The 19649-nt window shown below is 43.9% G+C and overlaps 1 protein-coding gene across 1 annotated transcript in view; it reads right to left on the bottom strand.

Moving 5' to 3' along the window:
* Positions 1–2750: 2750 nt before the first annotated feature.
* Positions 2751–19649, bottom strand: part of MOSMO (modulator of smoothened) — a 108386-nt gene continuing 91487 nt past the window's right edge. Inside the window, exons 2-3 of the mRNA XM_068244823.1 lie at positions 13548–13760; positions 2751–4831 (exon numbers count right to left, since the gene is read on the bottom strand). Of these exons, the coding sequence (XP_068100924.1) occupies positions 4647–4831; positions 13548–13760 (398 nt within the window). The 3' untranslated portion in view covers positions 2751–4646. The remainder of the gene's footprint in view (positions 4832–13547; positions 13761–19649) is intronic.

The following is a 19649-nucleotide window of genomic DNA, read 5'->3' as shown; positions in this document are numbered from 1 at the left end:
AAACGCACCTAGGTTTAGAGGACAAAAACTAGGGGGAAAAATATATACTAAACTTGGTGCATCCATGGTGCAGGGGCATCTTGTGGATTATTCCCCCTTGTACCACGTGTGTCTCAGTGTCCTCCTCTGTCCCTTTGTGTCCCCCATATGTCTGCCTCTGTCCTCCTTGTGTCTTCCTTTTAACCATTTTTGTTCCCCTTGTGTCCTCCTCTATGCCATATTGTGTCCCCGTGTCCTTCTCTGCATGGGCACAGTACAGGGAGTCCCCGACATTGCGGCGAGTTGGAGGTTTGTATTGGCAGCCGTGCACAAGTCAGGAACTCCCTGCATTTGGACTATAAGACGCAGTGACTATTCTTCCCCACTTTTGAGGGAGAAAAAGTGAGTCTTATAGTCCAAAAAATACAGTAATTCATCTAGGTTGATACAAAGTGTAGGCAGTTTGGAAATGGATTAATCAGATGCAGCAGCTGCTGTTCTTGATTGGTTCATTTTCAAGCTGCATACAGTTGCATACAATTTACATCTCATCAACCATTCCTACCTCAGACCACTTTGTGAGCTATGGAAGCTGCCTTCTCTTGATTGCAATGCATCACTTCTCGAGAGCAAATTTGCTTGAAATTTGCTTGCAACCTAGGATTATTTACATCTTGTTGACTATGAGTAATCATCAGTATGCTATAGATTTCCTTATTTGTCTTTACATTCCTTTCCAGAGAACAAACAAGAAATGAAGAGCTGGTCCTCTGAGCTACAACTGTTTCTGATTAATGAAATGTCCCGACTTAAAGGAAGCCAGAGATAAACAAATCTAAATATTTGATACTTACCCGGGCTTCCTCCCGCCCCATAAACATGTGCGAGTCCCTCGCCGTCCTCCTGCGGTCTGCCGTTCAGCCCCGGTAACTTGCTCAGTCGCGTCCAGTCTGGGTCTTCTGTGCATGCGCAGTAGATTTGGGCTGACATCACTGAGCCAGTTACCGGGGCTGATCGCGGCTGAACAGCAGACCACGGGAGCACGGAAAGGGACTCGCACATGTTTATGGGGCGGGAGGAAGCCCCGGGTAAGTATCAAATATTTAGAATAATTGATCTCTGGTACACTTTAAAAAGAACCCGAGGTGGGGTTCTAAGAATGATATCTGCACACAGAGGCGGGGTCTGCTTATACTGCCCAGCCTCTGTTGCCATCTCAATCCCCCCTAAGCTCTGCTGTCCCCCATAAATCACAGCCGCGCTGTCGAAACGCAGCGTGTCGCAGCGGGCTGTGTTTACCTACGTACTGTCACTCTCGCTGCACCCCCTGCCTCCTGCATAGCTCCGGTCCCCGCCCGTGTCCCTTCCCTCCCCGCTGATTGGAGGGAAGGGACGCGGGCGGGGACCGGAGCTATGCAGGAGGCGGGGGGAGCGCAGAGAGCGACAGTACAGAGGTAAACCCAGCCCGCTGCGGGTCAACAGCGCGGCTGTGATTTATGAGGGCATAGCAGAGCGCAGGGGGAACTTAGGCGGGATTGAGATAGCATAAGAGGCTGGCCAGTATAGGGAGACCCAGCCTCTGTGTGCAGATATTCTTAGAACCCCACCTCGGGTTCTCTTTAAGGCGGTTAATTAATGCTGCCCATCAGCTGAATATATGTATAACAGTACTAAACAACAAAGATTTGTAGTTTGTAACATTCCACCTACTTACAGCATTCTATTATTTGACGCTGCTGTATATTACTCAGGAGCTGGAGCTTTTTATGCACAACTCTGGGTCGAATATTGTGAGCTTAAAGGATACCCTAAGTGACATTATAAGATAGACATGGGTATGTACAGTGCCTAGAACACAAATAACTATGCTATGTTCCTTTTTTTCTTTCTCTGCCTGAAAGAGTTAAATATCAGGTATATAAGTGACTGACTCAGTCCTGACTACAGTGTCACCCTCACTGATAAGAAATTCCAACTATAAAACACTTTCCTAGCAGAAAATGGCTTCTGAGAGAAAGAAAGCGATAAAAAGGGGAATTTATCAGTGAGGGTCACACTGTAGTCACTTCCTGTCTGAGTCAGGACTGAGTCAGCCACTTACATACCTGATATTTCACTCTGTCAGGCAGAGAAAGAAAAAAAAGGAACACAGCAGTTATTTGTGTGCTAGGCACTGTACATACACATGTCTATCTCATCATGACACTTCAGGTATCCTTTAAGGCTTAGCTGGTGTATAGGACAAATTCTGTCTTTTCTCTGAGAGCTTCTCAACTATGACTTGAGTAATCCTCAGAGAATGAAAGTTCAAGCAAATAAGTGGGAACCTGCAACTGTTAGCTATTGGTTTTTCAACATGGGGGCTCAATTCATGATTGTGCCAATCATCTTATTGGATTTGAGTTTATTTACTGGTACTATTCACTTACCAGATACAGCATTCACAACTGAAAAGCCTGAATTAAAAATAGGGCATTATCTTTCATCCCCATACCTAAACTCCAGGGAATGGGAATTCTCATATGGGGAGGAATGCAGACCATCCAGGGCTTGGGAGGATTCTCGCATAAACTGAATTAGAAGTAGTACTTATGACCGTAAGTGAGACTCATTGTCACAACTAAAGCTTCGTACACACGCCTGATTTTTACAAACTACGGGTTGTCAGGTTGGTCGTTCTGACGACAGTTTGCCGGTGTGTACAGTCTGTCGTCAGGCTGATAAGGCTGGTTTTGACTGATCCACTCGGCGGATCAGTCAAAACCAGCCTCATCAGCCTGACAACAGAATGTACACACCGGCAAACTTGTCAGAACAACCCCCTGATGACCGGTAGTTTGTAAAAATCAGACGTGTGTACGAAGCTTAACACTGAGGACTGAAGTTCAACCCTAATCTGGCAAATTCTACTTTTCTGAACTTATCAGAAAGAAGTTTTAAAAATACTGGAAATCCTCTGCAATGCAGACTACAAATACTGCCAGTAAGTGTTACAAAAGAAAACCCAAAAGAAAGTGACACCTAAATGTGTCACTTGGATTGTAAAAAGCAGCTAGATCTGGTTAGATGAACTAGGAGGTTCGTAATACCTGAACTCCACCAATATTTAGGTGATACCAACTTCTGCTGGGAAATTGGAACGTTCACTTGCCGCAGAGTACGCTGAGATGAGCAAGGTAGAAGTAGCCATGATTTAGTATTCAGAGAAAACAGAAGAAAAGTTGTAGTTTGAATATATCCCAGGACATTCCTTTAATGCATTTCCAGTACACTGCACCCAAGATTGAGAATGTGCTTGTGCGCATTTCCAAAATAATACTGACCAAGCATGCAGTCGTCAGATTTGAACTCTATAAAGTCGATAGTACGGTCACTGTGCAGCGCATGCTTGGTAATCATTTCAGCACATAAGCGTGTGTGAACTCCCCAAACCATCAACCTAAAAAGTTCCAGCACTTTAACCACATTCTCAAAGGTCAAGTATAAAATAATGACCTCTGTTTCCTTTCATGATATGACAAAATGTTATGTAATTGAAAAATGCATTAAGAAATATCTGTTTTTATCCATTAAAAAAATGCACACACATACACAGAAAAAGCAGAAAGCTGCTACGAAGTATGAGGTAAACCGAAGACTCTTCGCTATGCAGTCTTCAAGAAAATGGCTTTAGTTATCTATGGGTTCCAGTTGGCGCTCCACAGTGATTTTGCTAGCAAAGCAATTAGCATTCTTCCCCAGAACTGCCAGTATTTACACCGTATACTGCGTCAGCAAAAATATATATTTTTTATAAATATAAATGAAGAGGTCACAACCCCAGAATGTTATAGTGTTATCCTCTAGTTCCCCCAACAGAGTTTGACAAGAAATGAGTAGTGTATTCCAGTATCTTGTGTGCTGCTAAAAGGGATTCAACATTCCCTTTGTATTTCAAAGCCCCGTTCAGACTGTTTTTGTTTACCCCCACCCCTGATTTAGTACCAAGAAAAAAACCTCAGTATACTTTGAGAGTAAATGTGTTGCAAATCCCTCTATAGCTGGACAGTGGAACCCCAAAGCACATGAAACAGGCAGGTGCACAGCCATTTTGTAAAACCAAGCTTTCAGCCATAGGGAGTCACAGGGCTAGAACAGACTTTGAGCACTAGGCTCCATAGTGTTATGCACTCTCTGGTTAGCAAGTCTTACATTGGTGATCCTCCAATGAACCATCTCTCTTCTTAAGTGAGGCCAGCCCCACTCTGACTTGAAATGCTCCTAGGTCAAAGTTCATAAATACTCTGGATTAGTTTCCTCTTCATTTCCTATGCTTGCAGACAATGAAAACAGGAATCAGGTACAGTAATAAAGGTCAGTTTCGCTTATCAGTGTAAAGCGCTGTTCTTCACGAGTCCACGTCACAGTGCAGACCTGATGGCATAAAATATGCTCAGGAGATCAGTCTATGATATTTGTATTTGGTTGTGGAAAGAAAGGCTCTCCATTTGATCCAAAGTGCATAGTGAGAACAAGTCAATGTCTAGTGTCTTCTCAGTCCCCTAGTCCCTTTTCAGGTGTTCTCCTGAGAAGGCAATGTCCTTGGAGGTTTCCTCCTTCCCCACCTTCCCGCCCAACAAAGGTGTAATGTCCACTGCAGAGAAAAGTCTGCTGGCTTCCCCTGTACATCAGCCAGGTAAACATACTTTGCCTGCAAATAATAGTCCCACTATAGTAAAGAAAATAGATAAGACAAAAAGTACATAAGAAGACCCAACTACAGTGTTGTTGGGCAGTTTGTAAGGTTGTCCACCAACTTCATTGATGTAAAATCCTATGGGGAATATTAATGCTGCCATACAGAAAAGGATCACTGTGGAGAAAAAAAAAAAAAAGGTTAGAAAAAATAAATCTTTTCATAATTAACACAGAAGCCATATACCACCAAATACATGTTCCTAAGTAAATGCAAATGCAAGGTGATCTATTGAGAATAAATAAAACTAAATGGGTCTATCTTTCAACTTTCTAAGGCCTAGGACCTGGTCCGATCCAATTTACTCATTCTCCTAGGTGATATTTTCACACCTTAACAATAAAATGCCTTTTAACCACTTAATGACCACAGTCTTTTCGCCCCTTAAAGCGGTATTGTCACCATAAAAATCAAATTTCAACATCAACTGGTCTGACTGTATTAAGTGATAAAGATGCTAATCCTGCATTCAAAACTTTCAAAACCTTTTCTGCTGTTATGATTTGGAGTTATCATATACCTTAGGAACACTGGCTCTTTAGTAGTCGGTGCCAAAGAATTGCATGTTGGGGGTTCTTTTTATCTAGAATATATTCCTCCTCTTCCCTTTATTTCCCTGTCTGCTGCTTATCTGAAACCTGATCCCCTACTCACTTGTGTTTACAAGCAAGGCTGAGGTGACTCAGTGATTGGAGGAGACAAGAAAAAAAAGTAAAGGGCAGAAATGACATCACGAGTTAGCCTTTACTGTGGGCAAAAGACATGGCCCCCACCAGGAACAGAATTCTCATCATTTACTATATAACATTCACTGAAATCAAAACGTGGACAGTATAATACATGTGTTATGTAAGTAGATCAAGTATTTATCTACTTATATATGTGTTTTTTTTCGCTGGAATAGTATGGCTGATCCTACTGCTTTAAGGACCAGAGCCTTTTTTTCCATTCAGACCACTGCAGCTTTCACGGTTTATTGCTCGGTCATACAACCTACCACCTAAATGAATTTTATCTCCTTTTCTTGTCACTAATACAGCTTTCTTTTGGTGCTATTTGATTGCTGCTGCGAGTTTTACTTATTATATTCATCAAAAAAGACATGAATTTTGTCAAAAAAATTACTTTAACTTTCTGTGCTGACTTTTTTCAAATAAAGTAAAATTTCCTATACATTTGAGCGCGAAAGTTATTCTGCTACATGTCTGATTAAAAAAAATAATCATTCAGTGTATATTTATTGGATTGGGTAAAAGTTATAGCGTTTACAAACTATGGTGCCAAAAGTGAATTCTCCCCTTTTGAAGCATCTCTGCTTTTCTGACCACCTGTCATGTTTCATGAGGTGCTAAAATTCCAGGATAGTATAAATACCCCCCAAAAGACTCCATTTTGGAAAGAAGACATCCCAAAGTATTCACAAAGAGGCATGGTGAGTTCATAGAAGATTTTATTTTTTGTCACAAGTTAGCGGAAAATGACACTTTGTGACAAAAAAAAAGGTTTCCATTTCTTCTAACTTGCGACAAAATAAGTGGGAGAATTATCTCCGTAAATGACAATTTTTTGATTTTTTTTTTTTTTTTACACACAATTGTCTATTTACAGAGATATTTCTCCCACTCAGCATGGGTATGTGTAAAAATACACCCCAAAACACATTATACTACTTCTCCTGAGTACGGCAATACCACATGTGTGGCACTTTTTTGCACCCTAACTGCGCTAAGGGGCCCAAAGTCCAATGAGTACCTTTAGGGCTCATTTCCACTATCGCGAATTCGCATGCGTTTTTCGCATGCAAATTCGCATAGCAATACAAGTGAATGGGACTGTTTCCACTTGTCAGGATTCCTTTGCGTTTTTCTGTGCAGAAAAAATTCGCATGGCAGAGCCATCAGAATTCGCATACCGCATACCGCTATGCGAATCGCATACAATGTATTAAATAGGAAATTCGCATGAGGTTTGGGTATGCGAATTTTCATGCGAATTTTCATGCGAATTCGCATAGAAACAATGGAAAAGCACACCAGCAGTGCCATGGTTAAATTCGCATACATCGTCATCCATGCGAATTCGCGTGCGAATTTGCATGAAAATTCGCATGGACCCGCATGCGAATTTCGCATCCGCATGCGAATTTTTACCTCGGCGATTCGCACCGCACAAGTGGAAATACAGCCTTAGGATTTCACAGGTCATTTTGCGACATTTGGTTTCAAGACTACTTCTCACGGTTTAGGGCCCCTAAAATGCCAGGGCAGTATAGGAACCCCACAAATGACCCCATTTTAGAAAGAAAACACCCCAAGGTATTCCATTAGGAGTATGGTAAGTTCATAGAAGATTTTTTTTTTTTGTCACAAGTTAGCGGAAATTGATTTTAATTGTTTTTTTTTCACAAAGTGTCATTTTCCGCTAACTTGTGACAAAAAATAAAATCTTCTATGAACTCACCATACTCCTAATGGAATACCTTGGGGTGTTTTCTTTCTAAAATGGGGTCATTTGTGGGGTTCCTATACTGCCCTGGCATTTTAGGGGCCCTAAACCGTGAGGAGTAGTCTTGAAACCAAATGTCGCAAAATGACCTGTGAAATCATAAAGGTACTCATTGGACTTTGGGCCCCTTAGCGCACTTAGGGTGCAAAAAAGTGCCACACATGTGGTATCGCCGTACTCAGGAGAAGTAGTAGAATGTGTTTTGTAGTGTATTTTTAAAGATACAGATGCTGTGTGGGAGAAATATCTCTGTAAATGAAAATTATTTGATTTTTTTTTACACACAATTGTCCATTTACAGAGAGATTTCTCCCACCCAGCATGGGTATGTATAAAAATACACCCCAAAACACATTATACTACTTCTTCTGAGTACGGCGATACCACGTGTGACACTTTTTTGCAACCTGGGTGCGCTAAGGGGCCCAACGTCCTATTCACAGGTCATTTTGAGGCATTTGGATTCTAGACTACTCATCACGGTTTAGGGCCCCTAAAATGCCAGGGCAGTATAGGAACCCCACAAGTGACCCCATTTTAGGAGGAAGACACCCCAAGGTATTCTGTTAGGAGTATGGTGAGTTCATAGAAGATGTTTTTTTTTGTCACAAGTTAGCGGAAAATGACACTTTGTGAAAAAAAAAAACCAATACAAATCAATTTCCGCTAACTTGTGACAAAAAAATAAAATCTTCTATGAACTCATCATACACCTAACAGAATACCTTGGGGTGTCTTTTTTCTAAAATGGGGTCACTTGTGACAAAAAAAATCTTCTATGAACTCATCATACACCTAACAGAATATCTTGGGGTGTCTTTTTTCCAAAATGGGGTCACTTGTGGGGTTCCTATACTGCCCTGGCATTTTACGGGCCCAAAACCGTGAGTAGTCTGGAAACCAAATTTCTCAAAATGACTGTTCAGGGGTATAAGCATCTGCAAATTTTGATGACAGGTGGTCTATGAGGGGGCAAATTTTGTGGAACCGGTCATAAGCAGGGTGGCCTCTTAGATGACAGGTTGTATTGGGCCTGATCTGATGGATAGTGCTAGGGGGGTGACAGGAGGTGATTGATGGGTGTCTCAGGGGGTGGTTAGAGGGGAAAATAGATGCAATCAATGCACTGGGGAGGTGATCAGAAGGGGGTCTGAGGGGCATCTGAGGGTTTGGCCGAGTGATCAGGAGCCCACACGGGGCAAATTAGGGCCTGATCTGATGGGTAGGTGTGCTAGGGGGTGACAGGTGGTGACAGGAGGTGATTGATGGGTGTCTCAAGGTGTGATTAGAGGGGGGAAATAGATGCAAGCAATGCACTGGCGAGGTGGTCAGGGCTGGGGTCTGAGGGCGTTCTGAGAGTGTGGGCGGGTGATTGGGTGCCCTAGGGGCAGATTAGGGTCTAATCTGATGGGTAACAGTAACAGGTGGTGATAGATGGGTGATTGATGGGTAATTAGTGGGCGTTTAGAGGAGAGAACAGATGTAAACACTGCACTTGGGAGGTGATCTGATGTCGGATCTGCGGGCGATCTATTGGTGTGGGTGGGTGATCAGATTGCCCGCAAGGGGCAGGTTAGGGGCTGATTGATGGGTGGCAGTGACAGGGGGTGATTGATGGGTGATTGACAGGTGATCAGTGGGTTATTACAGGGGGGATAGAGGCATACAGTACACGGGGGGGGGGGTGATCAGGAGAGAGCAGGAGGCAGTTTAGGGTTAAAAAAAAATAGCTTTGACAGATAGTGACAGGGAGTGATTGATGGGTGATTAGGGGGGTGACTGGGTGCAAACAGTGGTCTGGGGAGTGGGCAGGGGGGGGGGGGTCTGAGGGGTGTTGTGGGCGATCAGGGGGCAGGGTTGGGAAAATCAGTGTGCTTGGGTGCGACATAGGGTGGCTGCAGCCTGCCCTGGTGGTCCCTCGGACACTGGGATGACCAGGGCAGGAGGAAGCCTGTATAATAGGCCTTGTATGCATTACAAAGGCTATTATACCTAATCCATGCGGCGATCCGGGTGCTAGTAACCAGTCCCCGGCGGCTGATCGCGTCACGAATGACGAGATCGCCGCATAACCACGCCCGCCGCCGCCTCCGCCGATGGGCGTATTGCGGTCGTTTAGGCCCAGTCTTTGCCGCCGCCCATCGGCTGGGGGCGGTCGGCAAGTGGTAAAGCCACCAGCAAGCAAGAAAATACTCCAAGTGTTTTTGACAGTACTACGGTATTCTGCCTACTTTTGTGTACTTTTTGCAAAGTGCTAAAAAGTAATTTTAAACAGAAGATGAAAAATTATCTCCCAGGAGAAAAAACTTGGGAGAAAAAAAAGGAACAGTTATACATTGCGGTGGCAGTGGCGGGTGGTTTCGTCATTCGTTCCGAAATTGGCCGCCGTACCGCTGCACGCCACGACCAACTTCGGCCCGACATTCTGCAGCATGCGCTATCGACAGTGCGACCAATTTCCGTCCCGAAATTGGTCACTTTGTCGGTCGGGCATGCATTGGCGGAACAAATTTTCAAGTTGCTCGATGTATGGCTACCTTAACAGTGTTGAGAAACACTGGCCTAGGAGATTTAGAATTGCTAAGCCCCATACACTCAAAAGCGGTCTTTTATGCTTTCACAGCTTTTGTTGTGAAACAAGTTGAAACACCTAAAGAAAAAAAAAAAAAAATCTTTTGCGATTATTCAAGCAGCTGATAAGACTGGTAAGAAGCCAATCCAACAGTTGGATTGACTTCTTAGTCTTATAAGCTGCTTGAACAATAGCAAAAAGTTTTTTTTAGGTGTTTAAGTGGTCAGTTTGAGTGGCGCAGGGGCCCCAGCGCAACAGTAACTTGAGGGCCCCTACCCCCTCAGCAGAGTCAGCCCTCGGGGATGACAATCTGGTTAGTTGGGAGTAGTGATGTGACCACATGCCCAAGATCTCACACTGTCACTTTGCATCATGGGCAGTGTAGTCTGCTGCAGCGCTGCTGGAAATCAAACGGCCAGTTCAGATCAGGTGGTGTTAATCCCAGAATGCTGGGAGATTCTGGGTGATGTAATACGGTAAGATCACGGCTGTTCAGTAGTTCAGGCAAATAAATGTCAGCAGTTAAGCCATAAACATCAACACACTGATGTTTGTGAATCTGGAGAACCACAACAAGAAAAGGTGGGATGCAACTCTGGACTGAATTATAAAGATAGAGGGGGTGCTGAAATGAAAGTAAATAGGTGTTTGTACCGTTCTAGTCATAAGTGAACACCCACCACAAGATCTTTTCTTAACCTCCTTGGCGGTAATCCCGAGCTGAGCTCGGGGTATGCCGCCGGAGGTCGCCGCTCAGGCCCTGCTGGGCCGATTTCCATTCTGAAAAAAGCAGCACACGCAGCCGGCACTTTGCCAGCCGCGTGTGCTGCCCGATCGCCGCCGCTCCGCGGCGATCCGCCGCGTGCAGCGACGAAAGAGGGTCCCCCCAGCCGCCCGAGCCCAGCGCAGCCGGAACAAACAGTTCCGGCCGGCGCTAGGGGCTGGATCGGGCGGCTCTGACGTCAGGACGTCGACTGACGTCCATGACGTCACTCCGCTCGTCGCCATGGCGACGAGGAAAGCGAAACAAGATAGGCCGCTCATTGCGGCCTATCTTGTTACTTTCGATTGCCGGAGGCGATCGAAAGTACGCTTCCGGAGCGCCCTCTAGTGGGCTTTCATGCAGCCAACTTTCAGTTGGCTGCATGAAATATTTTTTTTTTTAATTTAAAAAAAAACACATTGCAGCCTCCCTGGCAAAATAAATAAACCGCCAGGGAGGTTAATAATTCCAGGACAGCTTGGCTTAAAGCACTAAGTTTAGGTTCATGTTATTTAGTGCATATTGGGTGAATGTCAGATGTTGCTTGACTGGACAGATTAGCAGCCCATGTTCTGTCTAAACCCCTCATCTATTTACACATCACACAAAGGAAGTAGTCACCGAAAAACTAGCAGGGAAGACCTGTATTCTACTGTGAACAAAGAGCTGGCATTGCCCAGTGCCCACCTCCTCCCTGTGCTCTTCAGGAGGGAGACCTGGGAGGAGGTAGGTATGGGCAGTAGGTATGGGCAAGTGATTAGAAAGACTTTCTAAAAAAAAACAAAAAAAAAAAACTTGTTCTGTCACCTGTTACATAGACTACAGTATATGCAGATCACATGACCAATGTTTCCAAAGGGAATTTCTCTGGAACAACTGCATAAAATTAAACTGTGTCAGTAATGGTATATAGTATAGTATATAGTATAGTCTCCTACTCACCTTTGCTAGCAATGAAAAATCTAGGAAAGTGAACTGTGGCTTTAAAGGCCTAGTCCAAATGAGTAAGAAAAACATCTTTATATAGCTTGACAGCATTCCTAGGTCCATATGCAATTAACTTTTTCTCCTAGGTGATATTTTCAAAATTGTCAATAAACTGCCTTTTAGACCACCAGCAAGCAAGAAAATACTCAAAATAATTTTGATAGTATTGTGCCTCCTCTCACTCTGGTATGTGCACCATTGTATTCGTCATTTTTTGCAAGTCTGCACTTGTGACTTTTTATACATTTTTGTACCAATAAATCAGCGTTCACAGCAGTGCCAGCTTCACACCTTTGTTCTACACTGCATTTGCTTTACTACTTGAGCTTGCTAGTGAAGCTGCCATATGAGGAGTGCACACTTTCACACGGTCCACAGCTCCACGCATCAGGTGTTTGCTGTAATGCCAACCCATTACCATCTCTTCATCTCCTGTAAATTTCAATCATCTGATGCAGCGCGTTCTCGCCACTTTCCTTGCTCCCGTCAATCTTGTCGCTTTCTCCCTGCTGCCGCTCACTCGCTCTGCAGTCTCTATAACGGCAGAGCCCTGTGAGTGGGTCAGGAGCGGATTTAATTGGCTCCTGACCCTTTCTACCAACGTAAGCAGCTCCCATTGGCTTATAATAGGCAGGGTCAGGAGCCAATGAAAGCGGCTCCTGACCGGCTCACAGGAACTCTGCCGTCATAGAGACAGCAGAGTGGGTGGCCCAGGTTCCTGACGTGTGGCGATTATGTGCGGCGATTCGTCATGCGTCGGTGTTCCGCCGTTTCTGGTACCAGCGGTCTCTGGTCCTTAAGGGGGCAAAGACTGCAGGTACTTAAAGAGACACTGAAGCGAAAAACAAAATATGATATAGTGAATTGGTTGTGTACTATGAATAATTACTAGAAGATTAGCAGCAAAGAAAATATTCTCATACTTTTATTTTCAGGTAAATAGTGTTTTTTCTAACATTGCATCATTCTATAATATGTGCAGATTACACAACACTCAGCATTCAAAATGAGTCTTTCAGAGCAGTCTGTGAAGTAATGACCTCTCTTCTAGCAGAGGAAAAGTAAATAGTCCAGGAACAGTTGAGATAATAAAAGTCAGATAACAGCCCTCTCCACGACTAACTTAGTCGGAGAGCTTAATGGCTTGTTTGCATAGAGATAACAACTGGAGTTTCTCAACTCTTCCTGTACTGGAAACAATTACACTGATGTATCTGATCTTAATGTTTTATTTCTTAGCTGTGCTACACATACAAATCATAATATTTTTTTTTCGCTTCAGTGTCTCTTTAAGTGGTTGAAGCATCTAAAATAAATACAGAAGCCATTATGTAGGAGTGTCAGAAATCTGGAGATTTAGACCAGGTAACACATAAGGAATTGTGAGAACCTTAAGGGTCCTTTCACACTGGGGTGGTATGATGAGGCATTTTTACCGTACCCCACTGCAGGGCAATGAAAGTCTATGGGGCCATTCATACCTTGGACGGAAGTGAAGTTTTTGCTGCATCCCCGACGCGAGGGCAAACCTACCTTACCGTGAGGCTCTGCACGGCGGACCAGAAGTCATGTAAGTCTATGGGTGTTAAAATGCCTGCCGCAAGTTTTACGAGTCGTGTATGCACGGAAGCATATTTTAACAATACACTTCCATGCATGTGATCACTTTGGCCGCAGAAAGTGAGTGTCACTTCCTGCTTGGCTAGTTGTCAGACGGGGATTACAGCGAACACCGTAATCCCTGAAGGCCTGTTTTTGGCGGTGGGGCCCCCTGGTTGCACTGCACCGCTTCCGCCAATTAGCAGTCTGGAACCGGGCCAAGAAAATTTTTATTAAGAACTTTAGTAAAAAGAAAAACTCTTGCTAACCAATTAATTTTTGAAAAATGAAGCACAAGTGTGCAAAATCCTTTATGTCCTCCAATTGAGGAGAGTCTTTGTAAATTAAACACATTGACTGCAGGCTCTGTGTATTCCAAATGGCAGAAGCTAACATGGTATACTTACTGCCAGTGAATGCTATCCAGCGAGCATACTTCGTAGCTTCTCTCCTCCAGTGGGATGCAACTAGCAAACCGCAAGTAACAGTCAATGATATAATTCCCATGATGATGAAAAACAGCGTGGTAACCCACTCCGGTGGAAGTCGGGGAGGAATACAGATCCTGTCACGTCCATGTATGGTCTGACACTGCCTGACGAGGCCGACTGTGAGAGCACCTGCAAAGAAACAGAGCCTGCATTAATGATGACAGTAAACATTATATATATGTAACATTATATATGCAGTATTATTACCACTGTATTCAATATACCAAAGAGAACGTTCATTTTAAATATGAGCACAAATCAGAGAGTAGGAAAAAGATCAGGGAGGCAACCAACATGGATTGTAAGATAGGTGGGTGGACAATGACAAAGTTATGGTTGGGGGTGCTCAGTAGTTTTTAGAACCAGTAGGTGGTGTAGAAGGTGGTTGGATGAGACTGGTAAAAAAAAGTGGCACAAAAACAGGAGGGATTAAGGGATAACCTAACCTAACCCCCCCCCCCCCCCTTAAAAAAAAAAAAAAAAAAACAGAACATTGGGGTGGCAGGATACATAAATCTTGGGTATATACTGTGGGCCGAGTAGGACAAAAAGAAAAAGGAAGAAAGGAGTAAGAGGGCTAGTAGGGATGAAAATTGGTTAAGCCAGAACTGGTCAGAGTGAGGAGAGAAGAGTAAGAAGGCAGTGTAGAAGGAAATTTAGGGGTGGGTTGGTAGTTCAAAAAAGGTGGGGTGGGGGATTTAAAACTCACTGGTGACTTTTAACAGCTTATTGGAGATATCTTAAGGATAGCCATTTTTTGCTAAGTTTAATAATTTTAACATTTTTTAACTTTGCCTAATAAAGCAGTGGTCTGCTACATCCTCTCCATGCAGTATACAAGTTTGTGCCTAGAAAATATACACTGACAAGACTGTACAAAACTCAATAAGGCACACATGAGCATTTATTTTATTTAAGTATTTATATAGCAACGACATTTTACGAAGTGCTGTACAGAGTTTATTGAGTTTATGGTCTTGTCACTAAACTGTCCCTCAGAGGGGCTCACAATCTAGTCGTTCGCAAAACACAGTACAAATATCCCTTTTCTTGTTTCATTGCTCCAATAATTGTACTTCCGTGCTTTTGTCATTTCTAGAGAAGAGAAATCATTTTTAGAAACTGTTTGAACAGGACAAAGGCCATTGTAAAATAGTGTTTTTATTGCTATGTTCCCACTGAGAAGATTTCCCCCCAACTTCCTGTGACGTTACCAGAGACAAAAAGTTACAGAATCCCCCCACACAGGGTAGAGACAGCAACAAATAAAACTATTTTTCTTTTTAGCATAAGCAAAAGATAAAAGCTCAGTCAAGTTTCTATTGCGGAAGACCTTGCTTTTCTTCCTCCAGCAGCCCCACAGAAATACTCCCTCTTGCAGCCTCTAGCCATAATGCATTCCGACAATGTACACCAAACAATGCAAGATTCACAATACAAGTAAATGGGCCATGATGGGGAGAATGTCATGAGTGGGTGGAGCAGAAAGACACATTACTAGTCACTCCATTTTCCTTGTTACTAGTGACAGTAGTAGGCAGATATAGCTGAATAATTCACATTATTCCCTGGTCTAAGAGAAAGATGGCCATGATATTCAGGAAAGAAGGGAAACTGCTAGAAAGTGTGAGGTGGCATGGCTTGTGCTTACCATCAATAATTCCCTCATTTCAGCTTGCAGCAAATACAATTGTATTTTATCATATATTTCTCTTACAATTCCATGTTTAAAACCCCTGTGAACTCTGCAATTCTGCATAATAAAATTTTTTTTTAAAAAAAATGTCACTTTCAGCTTCTGGCATTATAATACTACATTAAACTAAGACCTAGTACACACTGAACTTTGTCACCTGAAATTATCTTCCTGGAGCGATTTTTGCATCTAGGAATCGCTGGCAATTCCAAAAGCTCTTTGCCAATGTTAGTCTATGGCAGTGACTCCCCAAAATGTGCAAAAATCACAACTGCAGTGCTTGCATTTTCAGAGTGATTTCATTCACGGAATGCAGGACCCAACACTGCATTGAAATTGCTCCAGAATATGATTTGCAATTTCTAGAGGGCCCCAACCCTAAAGCCCCATCTACACGATGCGATTCGATTACGATTCTATTTACGATCCAATTTAAATCCGACATGTCCGATCGGAATCTGATTCAATGCAAATCGATTTGCCATTGTTTTGCAATGGCAAATCGAATCGAATCCCGATCGGACATGTTGGATTTAACCGGATCGTAAATAGAATCGTAATTGAATCGCACAAAGAATCGTATCGTGTAGATTGGGCTTAAAGGTGGAGTCATAGCACATTTTGTGACTTGGCAGAATTTATATCACAGAGGGGAAGGTTAGCGTTGGGTAGGAAAGAAGAGAGGTTAGTGTTAGGCAGAGGAAAGATGAGGCTAGTGTTAGGCAGAGGAGAGAGGGAAGTTAGTGTTAGGCAGGTGAGTGGGGGAGGTTAGTGTTAGGCAGGGGAGTAGGATGGTTAGTGTTATGCTTGGGATACACGGTACGTTTCTGTACCGTGTATCGACCAGCTGATCCGGCCAGCTGATAATATTCAGCTGGCCCGATAATGCCGCTCGACTCCCGCCTGCTCGATCCCCGCCGGTGGACAATGGCAGGGAATCGAGCGCCGATTAGGAAGCACCGGCGGGAGGAGCGGCAATTGATCCGCGCGGACGCGGCTGGGGTCGATCCTGCGGATCGACCCGTGTATTCCCGGCATTAAGCAGAGGAGAGTTGTGAGGTTAGTGTTAGGCAGGGGAGTGGGGGAGGTTAGTGTTAGGCAGGGGAGTGGGAAGGTTAGTGTTAGGCAGGGGAGTGGGATGGTTAGTGTTAGGCAGATGAGAGGGGGAGGTTAGTGTTAATCAGAGGATGGGTGTGTTATGAAACGGGGAAAGGTGACCGGGGAATGACCACAGTTTGCCGCAAACACTAAGGCCTGGGGCCTACCAGAGTGCTTTTGGCATTGATTTGTAGGGCACTTCAAATCTGCGGTTCTGCGGCATCGACAGCAGTAAGATGGATGTCATCATACTTCACACCGATGAGTACATTAATCAGCACTGCCCACCACAAAAGCCCTCATCATATATGAAACTCCCTTAGGGGGAGGTTTGTTTCAGTCTGGGTTCACAGTGGGCATTGAGTTTCCTGTTACAGCAGGAATGCAACGCAACGAATGGGTAAAGTAGCGCCACATGTTATCCACGCATAGTGAAGCATACTGAAGCATACTGTAAAGTATGCTTCACTGTCAACGCATGTGTGTTGCAGTTAGGTACTGCATGCAGTTCCTTATGATGATGCACGCTGTTATACCACAAATACTGTATACATCAGAGAATACTATATAAGGCAAAGGGGGTAGCAGAGAAAGCTATAAAAGGTGTCTAGAGACCACCAGCGAGATGTCTTACGGTGGTGACCCCGAGAGCTATTTTGATTGGATACTGCTCGGTCAGATGTTAAAATGGCTGAAAACACGTTACATGCCATTGTCTGTAAATATGGTTTCTTGTTCCGTAAGACAAACATTTTAATACACAAGCAGTAGAGCTTTATTTCTTCATGTATAATTAGAATTGATAAATAAGTAGATGAGTACTGCAGAATTTCTGTTATTTGAAAAGTGTCCTTGTAGTGTTCTCATAGCAAGTTTAGCTCGCCATCTCTATAGAGTATGACATGCCTACATCAGACCTATTACTAAACCAACACAGCATGGATCGTGGGTGTTGTGTAACTGCTTGCCAGTTAGGGGGAAAGTCACATGGGTAACTGCAATGGCTTCTCACTCTGACACATCTCTAGAGGACGAAATATTTTGTGGCGAAATATTAACATATTTGCATATTTTTGCAGACAATCTGCTTTCTAATTGCCAAGAAGGCTGTCAGTGTTTTTGAGGAACAGTCTTCTCTCACAGAAATCTATACAAAGTGAACGTCATATCACTTAAAACCCATGATTACATAGTTTGTTGGGTTGAAAAAAGGACATTCGTTCATAGAGTTCAGCCAGAAATCATGGTACTAGCAGAACACGAACATTAGCCTGCACTCTTACATATCCTGACTGATCCTGAGGTATGCGAAAAACCCTTAGAAGGCTTGGACCAATTAGCCCTAAGGCCACGTTCACAGTGGTGCTTTGCGGTGCAGCTGTAGCAGCTGCTTTGTAACGTGGCTTACCGCACCTGCTATGCATTACCTATGCGACGTTCACAGTGCAGTGTGAGCGCTGTGGCATAAGGGGCTGCTCTATGGTAATGCACTGCATGCAGTGCATTACCGGTAAATCCGCACTTTAACGGTGGAGGTTAAGCATACTTTTCATTGACTGTATGCCTCAAGGTGCCCAGCGCAACAATGAAAAGCAATACTTTTTAAGCCATTTTAACAACTGTGACAGAGCAGTTTCTAAACGAAATAGCTCCCAGAGCCACCACAGCAAAAGACTCCTCCCTGATGGCCCCTCTTCCTCTTTTATAGCTTTTCCTGGTTGTTCCCCTTGCCCTTTATAGTATTTGATGATGGTCTAGTGCCCCCCCCCCCCCTCATGTTTTCAGTAAAGGTCTAGTGCCTCTACCTTATATAGTGTTCCCTGGTGGTTTAGCGCCAGGCTGATCGGCGTCAGAATGGTCGTGGCTGGTGTACGCTCACTGGATTCTTGACAGAGGCCATCACTATTGGCCACCACAACAAAATTTTATCTAGCTTATGTACAGAGCTTAAGAATTGACTTTTTTCGCAAAGTGACTTGCTGAACTGGTCGAAAAAACAGGCAGACACCATCACACAAAGACGTACTGTATTGGAAGGCACCAACCCTCCAATAAAGTTTCCATATTATATAGTCTACAATACCCCTTCTGCTGCCTGCTAGCGATATATGGTGTCCAGTCACCTAAGAGTATGGCAACAATGGCCTCCCAAGGATGGATAAAAAAAAAAAGCTTATGGACACCTGTGGATACATTTGGCACTTGGGGGGGAAAATGACATCACATACTTCCCATATGTATTCTGTCCAACAAAAGAGTAGCATACAAAGAGGCATGCATGGCCTTGCAGCTACCCAGGCATCGTATCATTGTGCGGGGAGTGAAGATATAGACAAGATTATGTTATGTGGAAACATTATAGGAGTGCTGTTGTCTAGTTGTTTTCCCACTAAAGATGGAATATCACTTTAGGGTAAAGTCTGTCAGTAAGACTTGGCACCACATTCAGCAAATTTACGATTCCCCGCTGCTAACAAAGTCTTTCCTTTCATAACATTTCACCGATTTCAGTTGAGCAAAACAGGACACAGTAACTGATTTTCTGTTTAAAACGTGTAATACATTGTATAGTAATTAACTTCGCTTCTTTGGATACAAAAAAAACATTCACAACTAAATAGTAGGGATGGTCAACGAGATGCAAATAATTTAGGGTTGATGCAGGATTATACACATTTATGAAGCTTTAAAATGAACCGGTTGAATCCCGCAAAGGTGGATTTTTATTTGTCCATTTTCCAGATGCATAAAATTTTTATAATTCTGCATCATCTCTGAATTATTTGCATCTCACTGACCATCCCTACTATTTAGCTGTGAATGTTTTTTGTATATGTTACGGCCAGAACCCGAAGTCTGGCCACTTCGGGTTCTGGCCGGTCAGAATGCGAAGTGGCCAGCTAATGCGGCCAAAGTAAGAAACGTGCATGAATTTCGGACTTTGGCCGGCCAGAACGCGTTGTGACCTAACGTGGCCGGCCAAAGTCCCAAAGCGCACCTCTCCCCACTGCTGCAAGCGTCCCTCTGCTCAGCTGCAGTTCCCCGCTGTGTCCCTGCTGCTGCCGCCGCCTTCCCCGTAGTCGTCCTCCTCACCCCTCTCCTGCATGGACCCGGGGCTGGCCTGTATGCTGCCGGTTGCAGCCTTCGTTTTCCCCGCACAGCCGCTCCATCTATCCCGGCTCTGCTCAGCGCTCAAGTACGCGCTGTCCCCGCTGTGTCCCTGG

This window comes from Hyperolius riggenbachi, chromosome 7, assembly GCF_040937935.1.
Source record: "Hyperolius riggenbachi isolate aHypRig1 chromosome 7, aHypRig1.pri, whole genome shotgun sequence".
Taxonomy (NCBI): Eukaryota; Metazoa; Chordata; class Amphibia; order Anura; family Hyperoliidae; genus Hyperolius; species Hyperolius riggenbachi.
The sequence above is the reverse complement of the archived record's forward strand: the minus strand, read 5'-3'. Positions and strand labels throughout refer to the sequence as shown.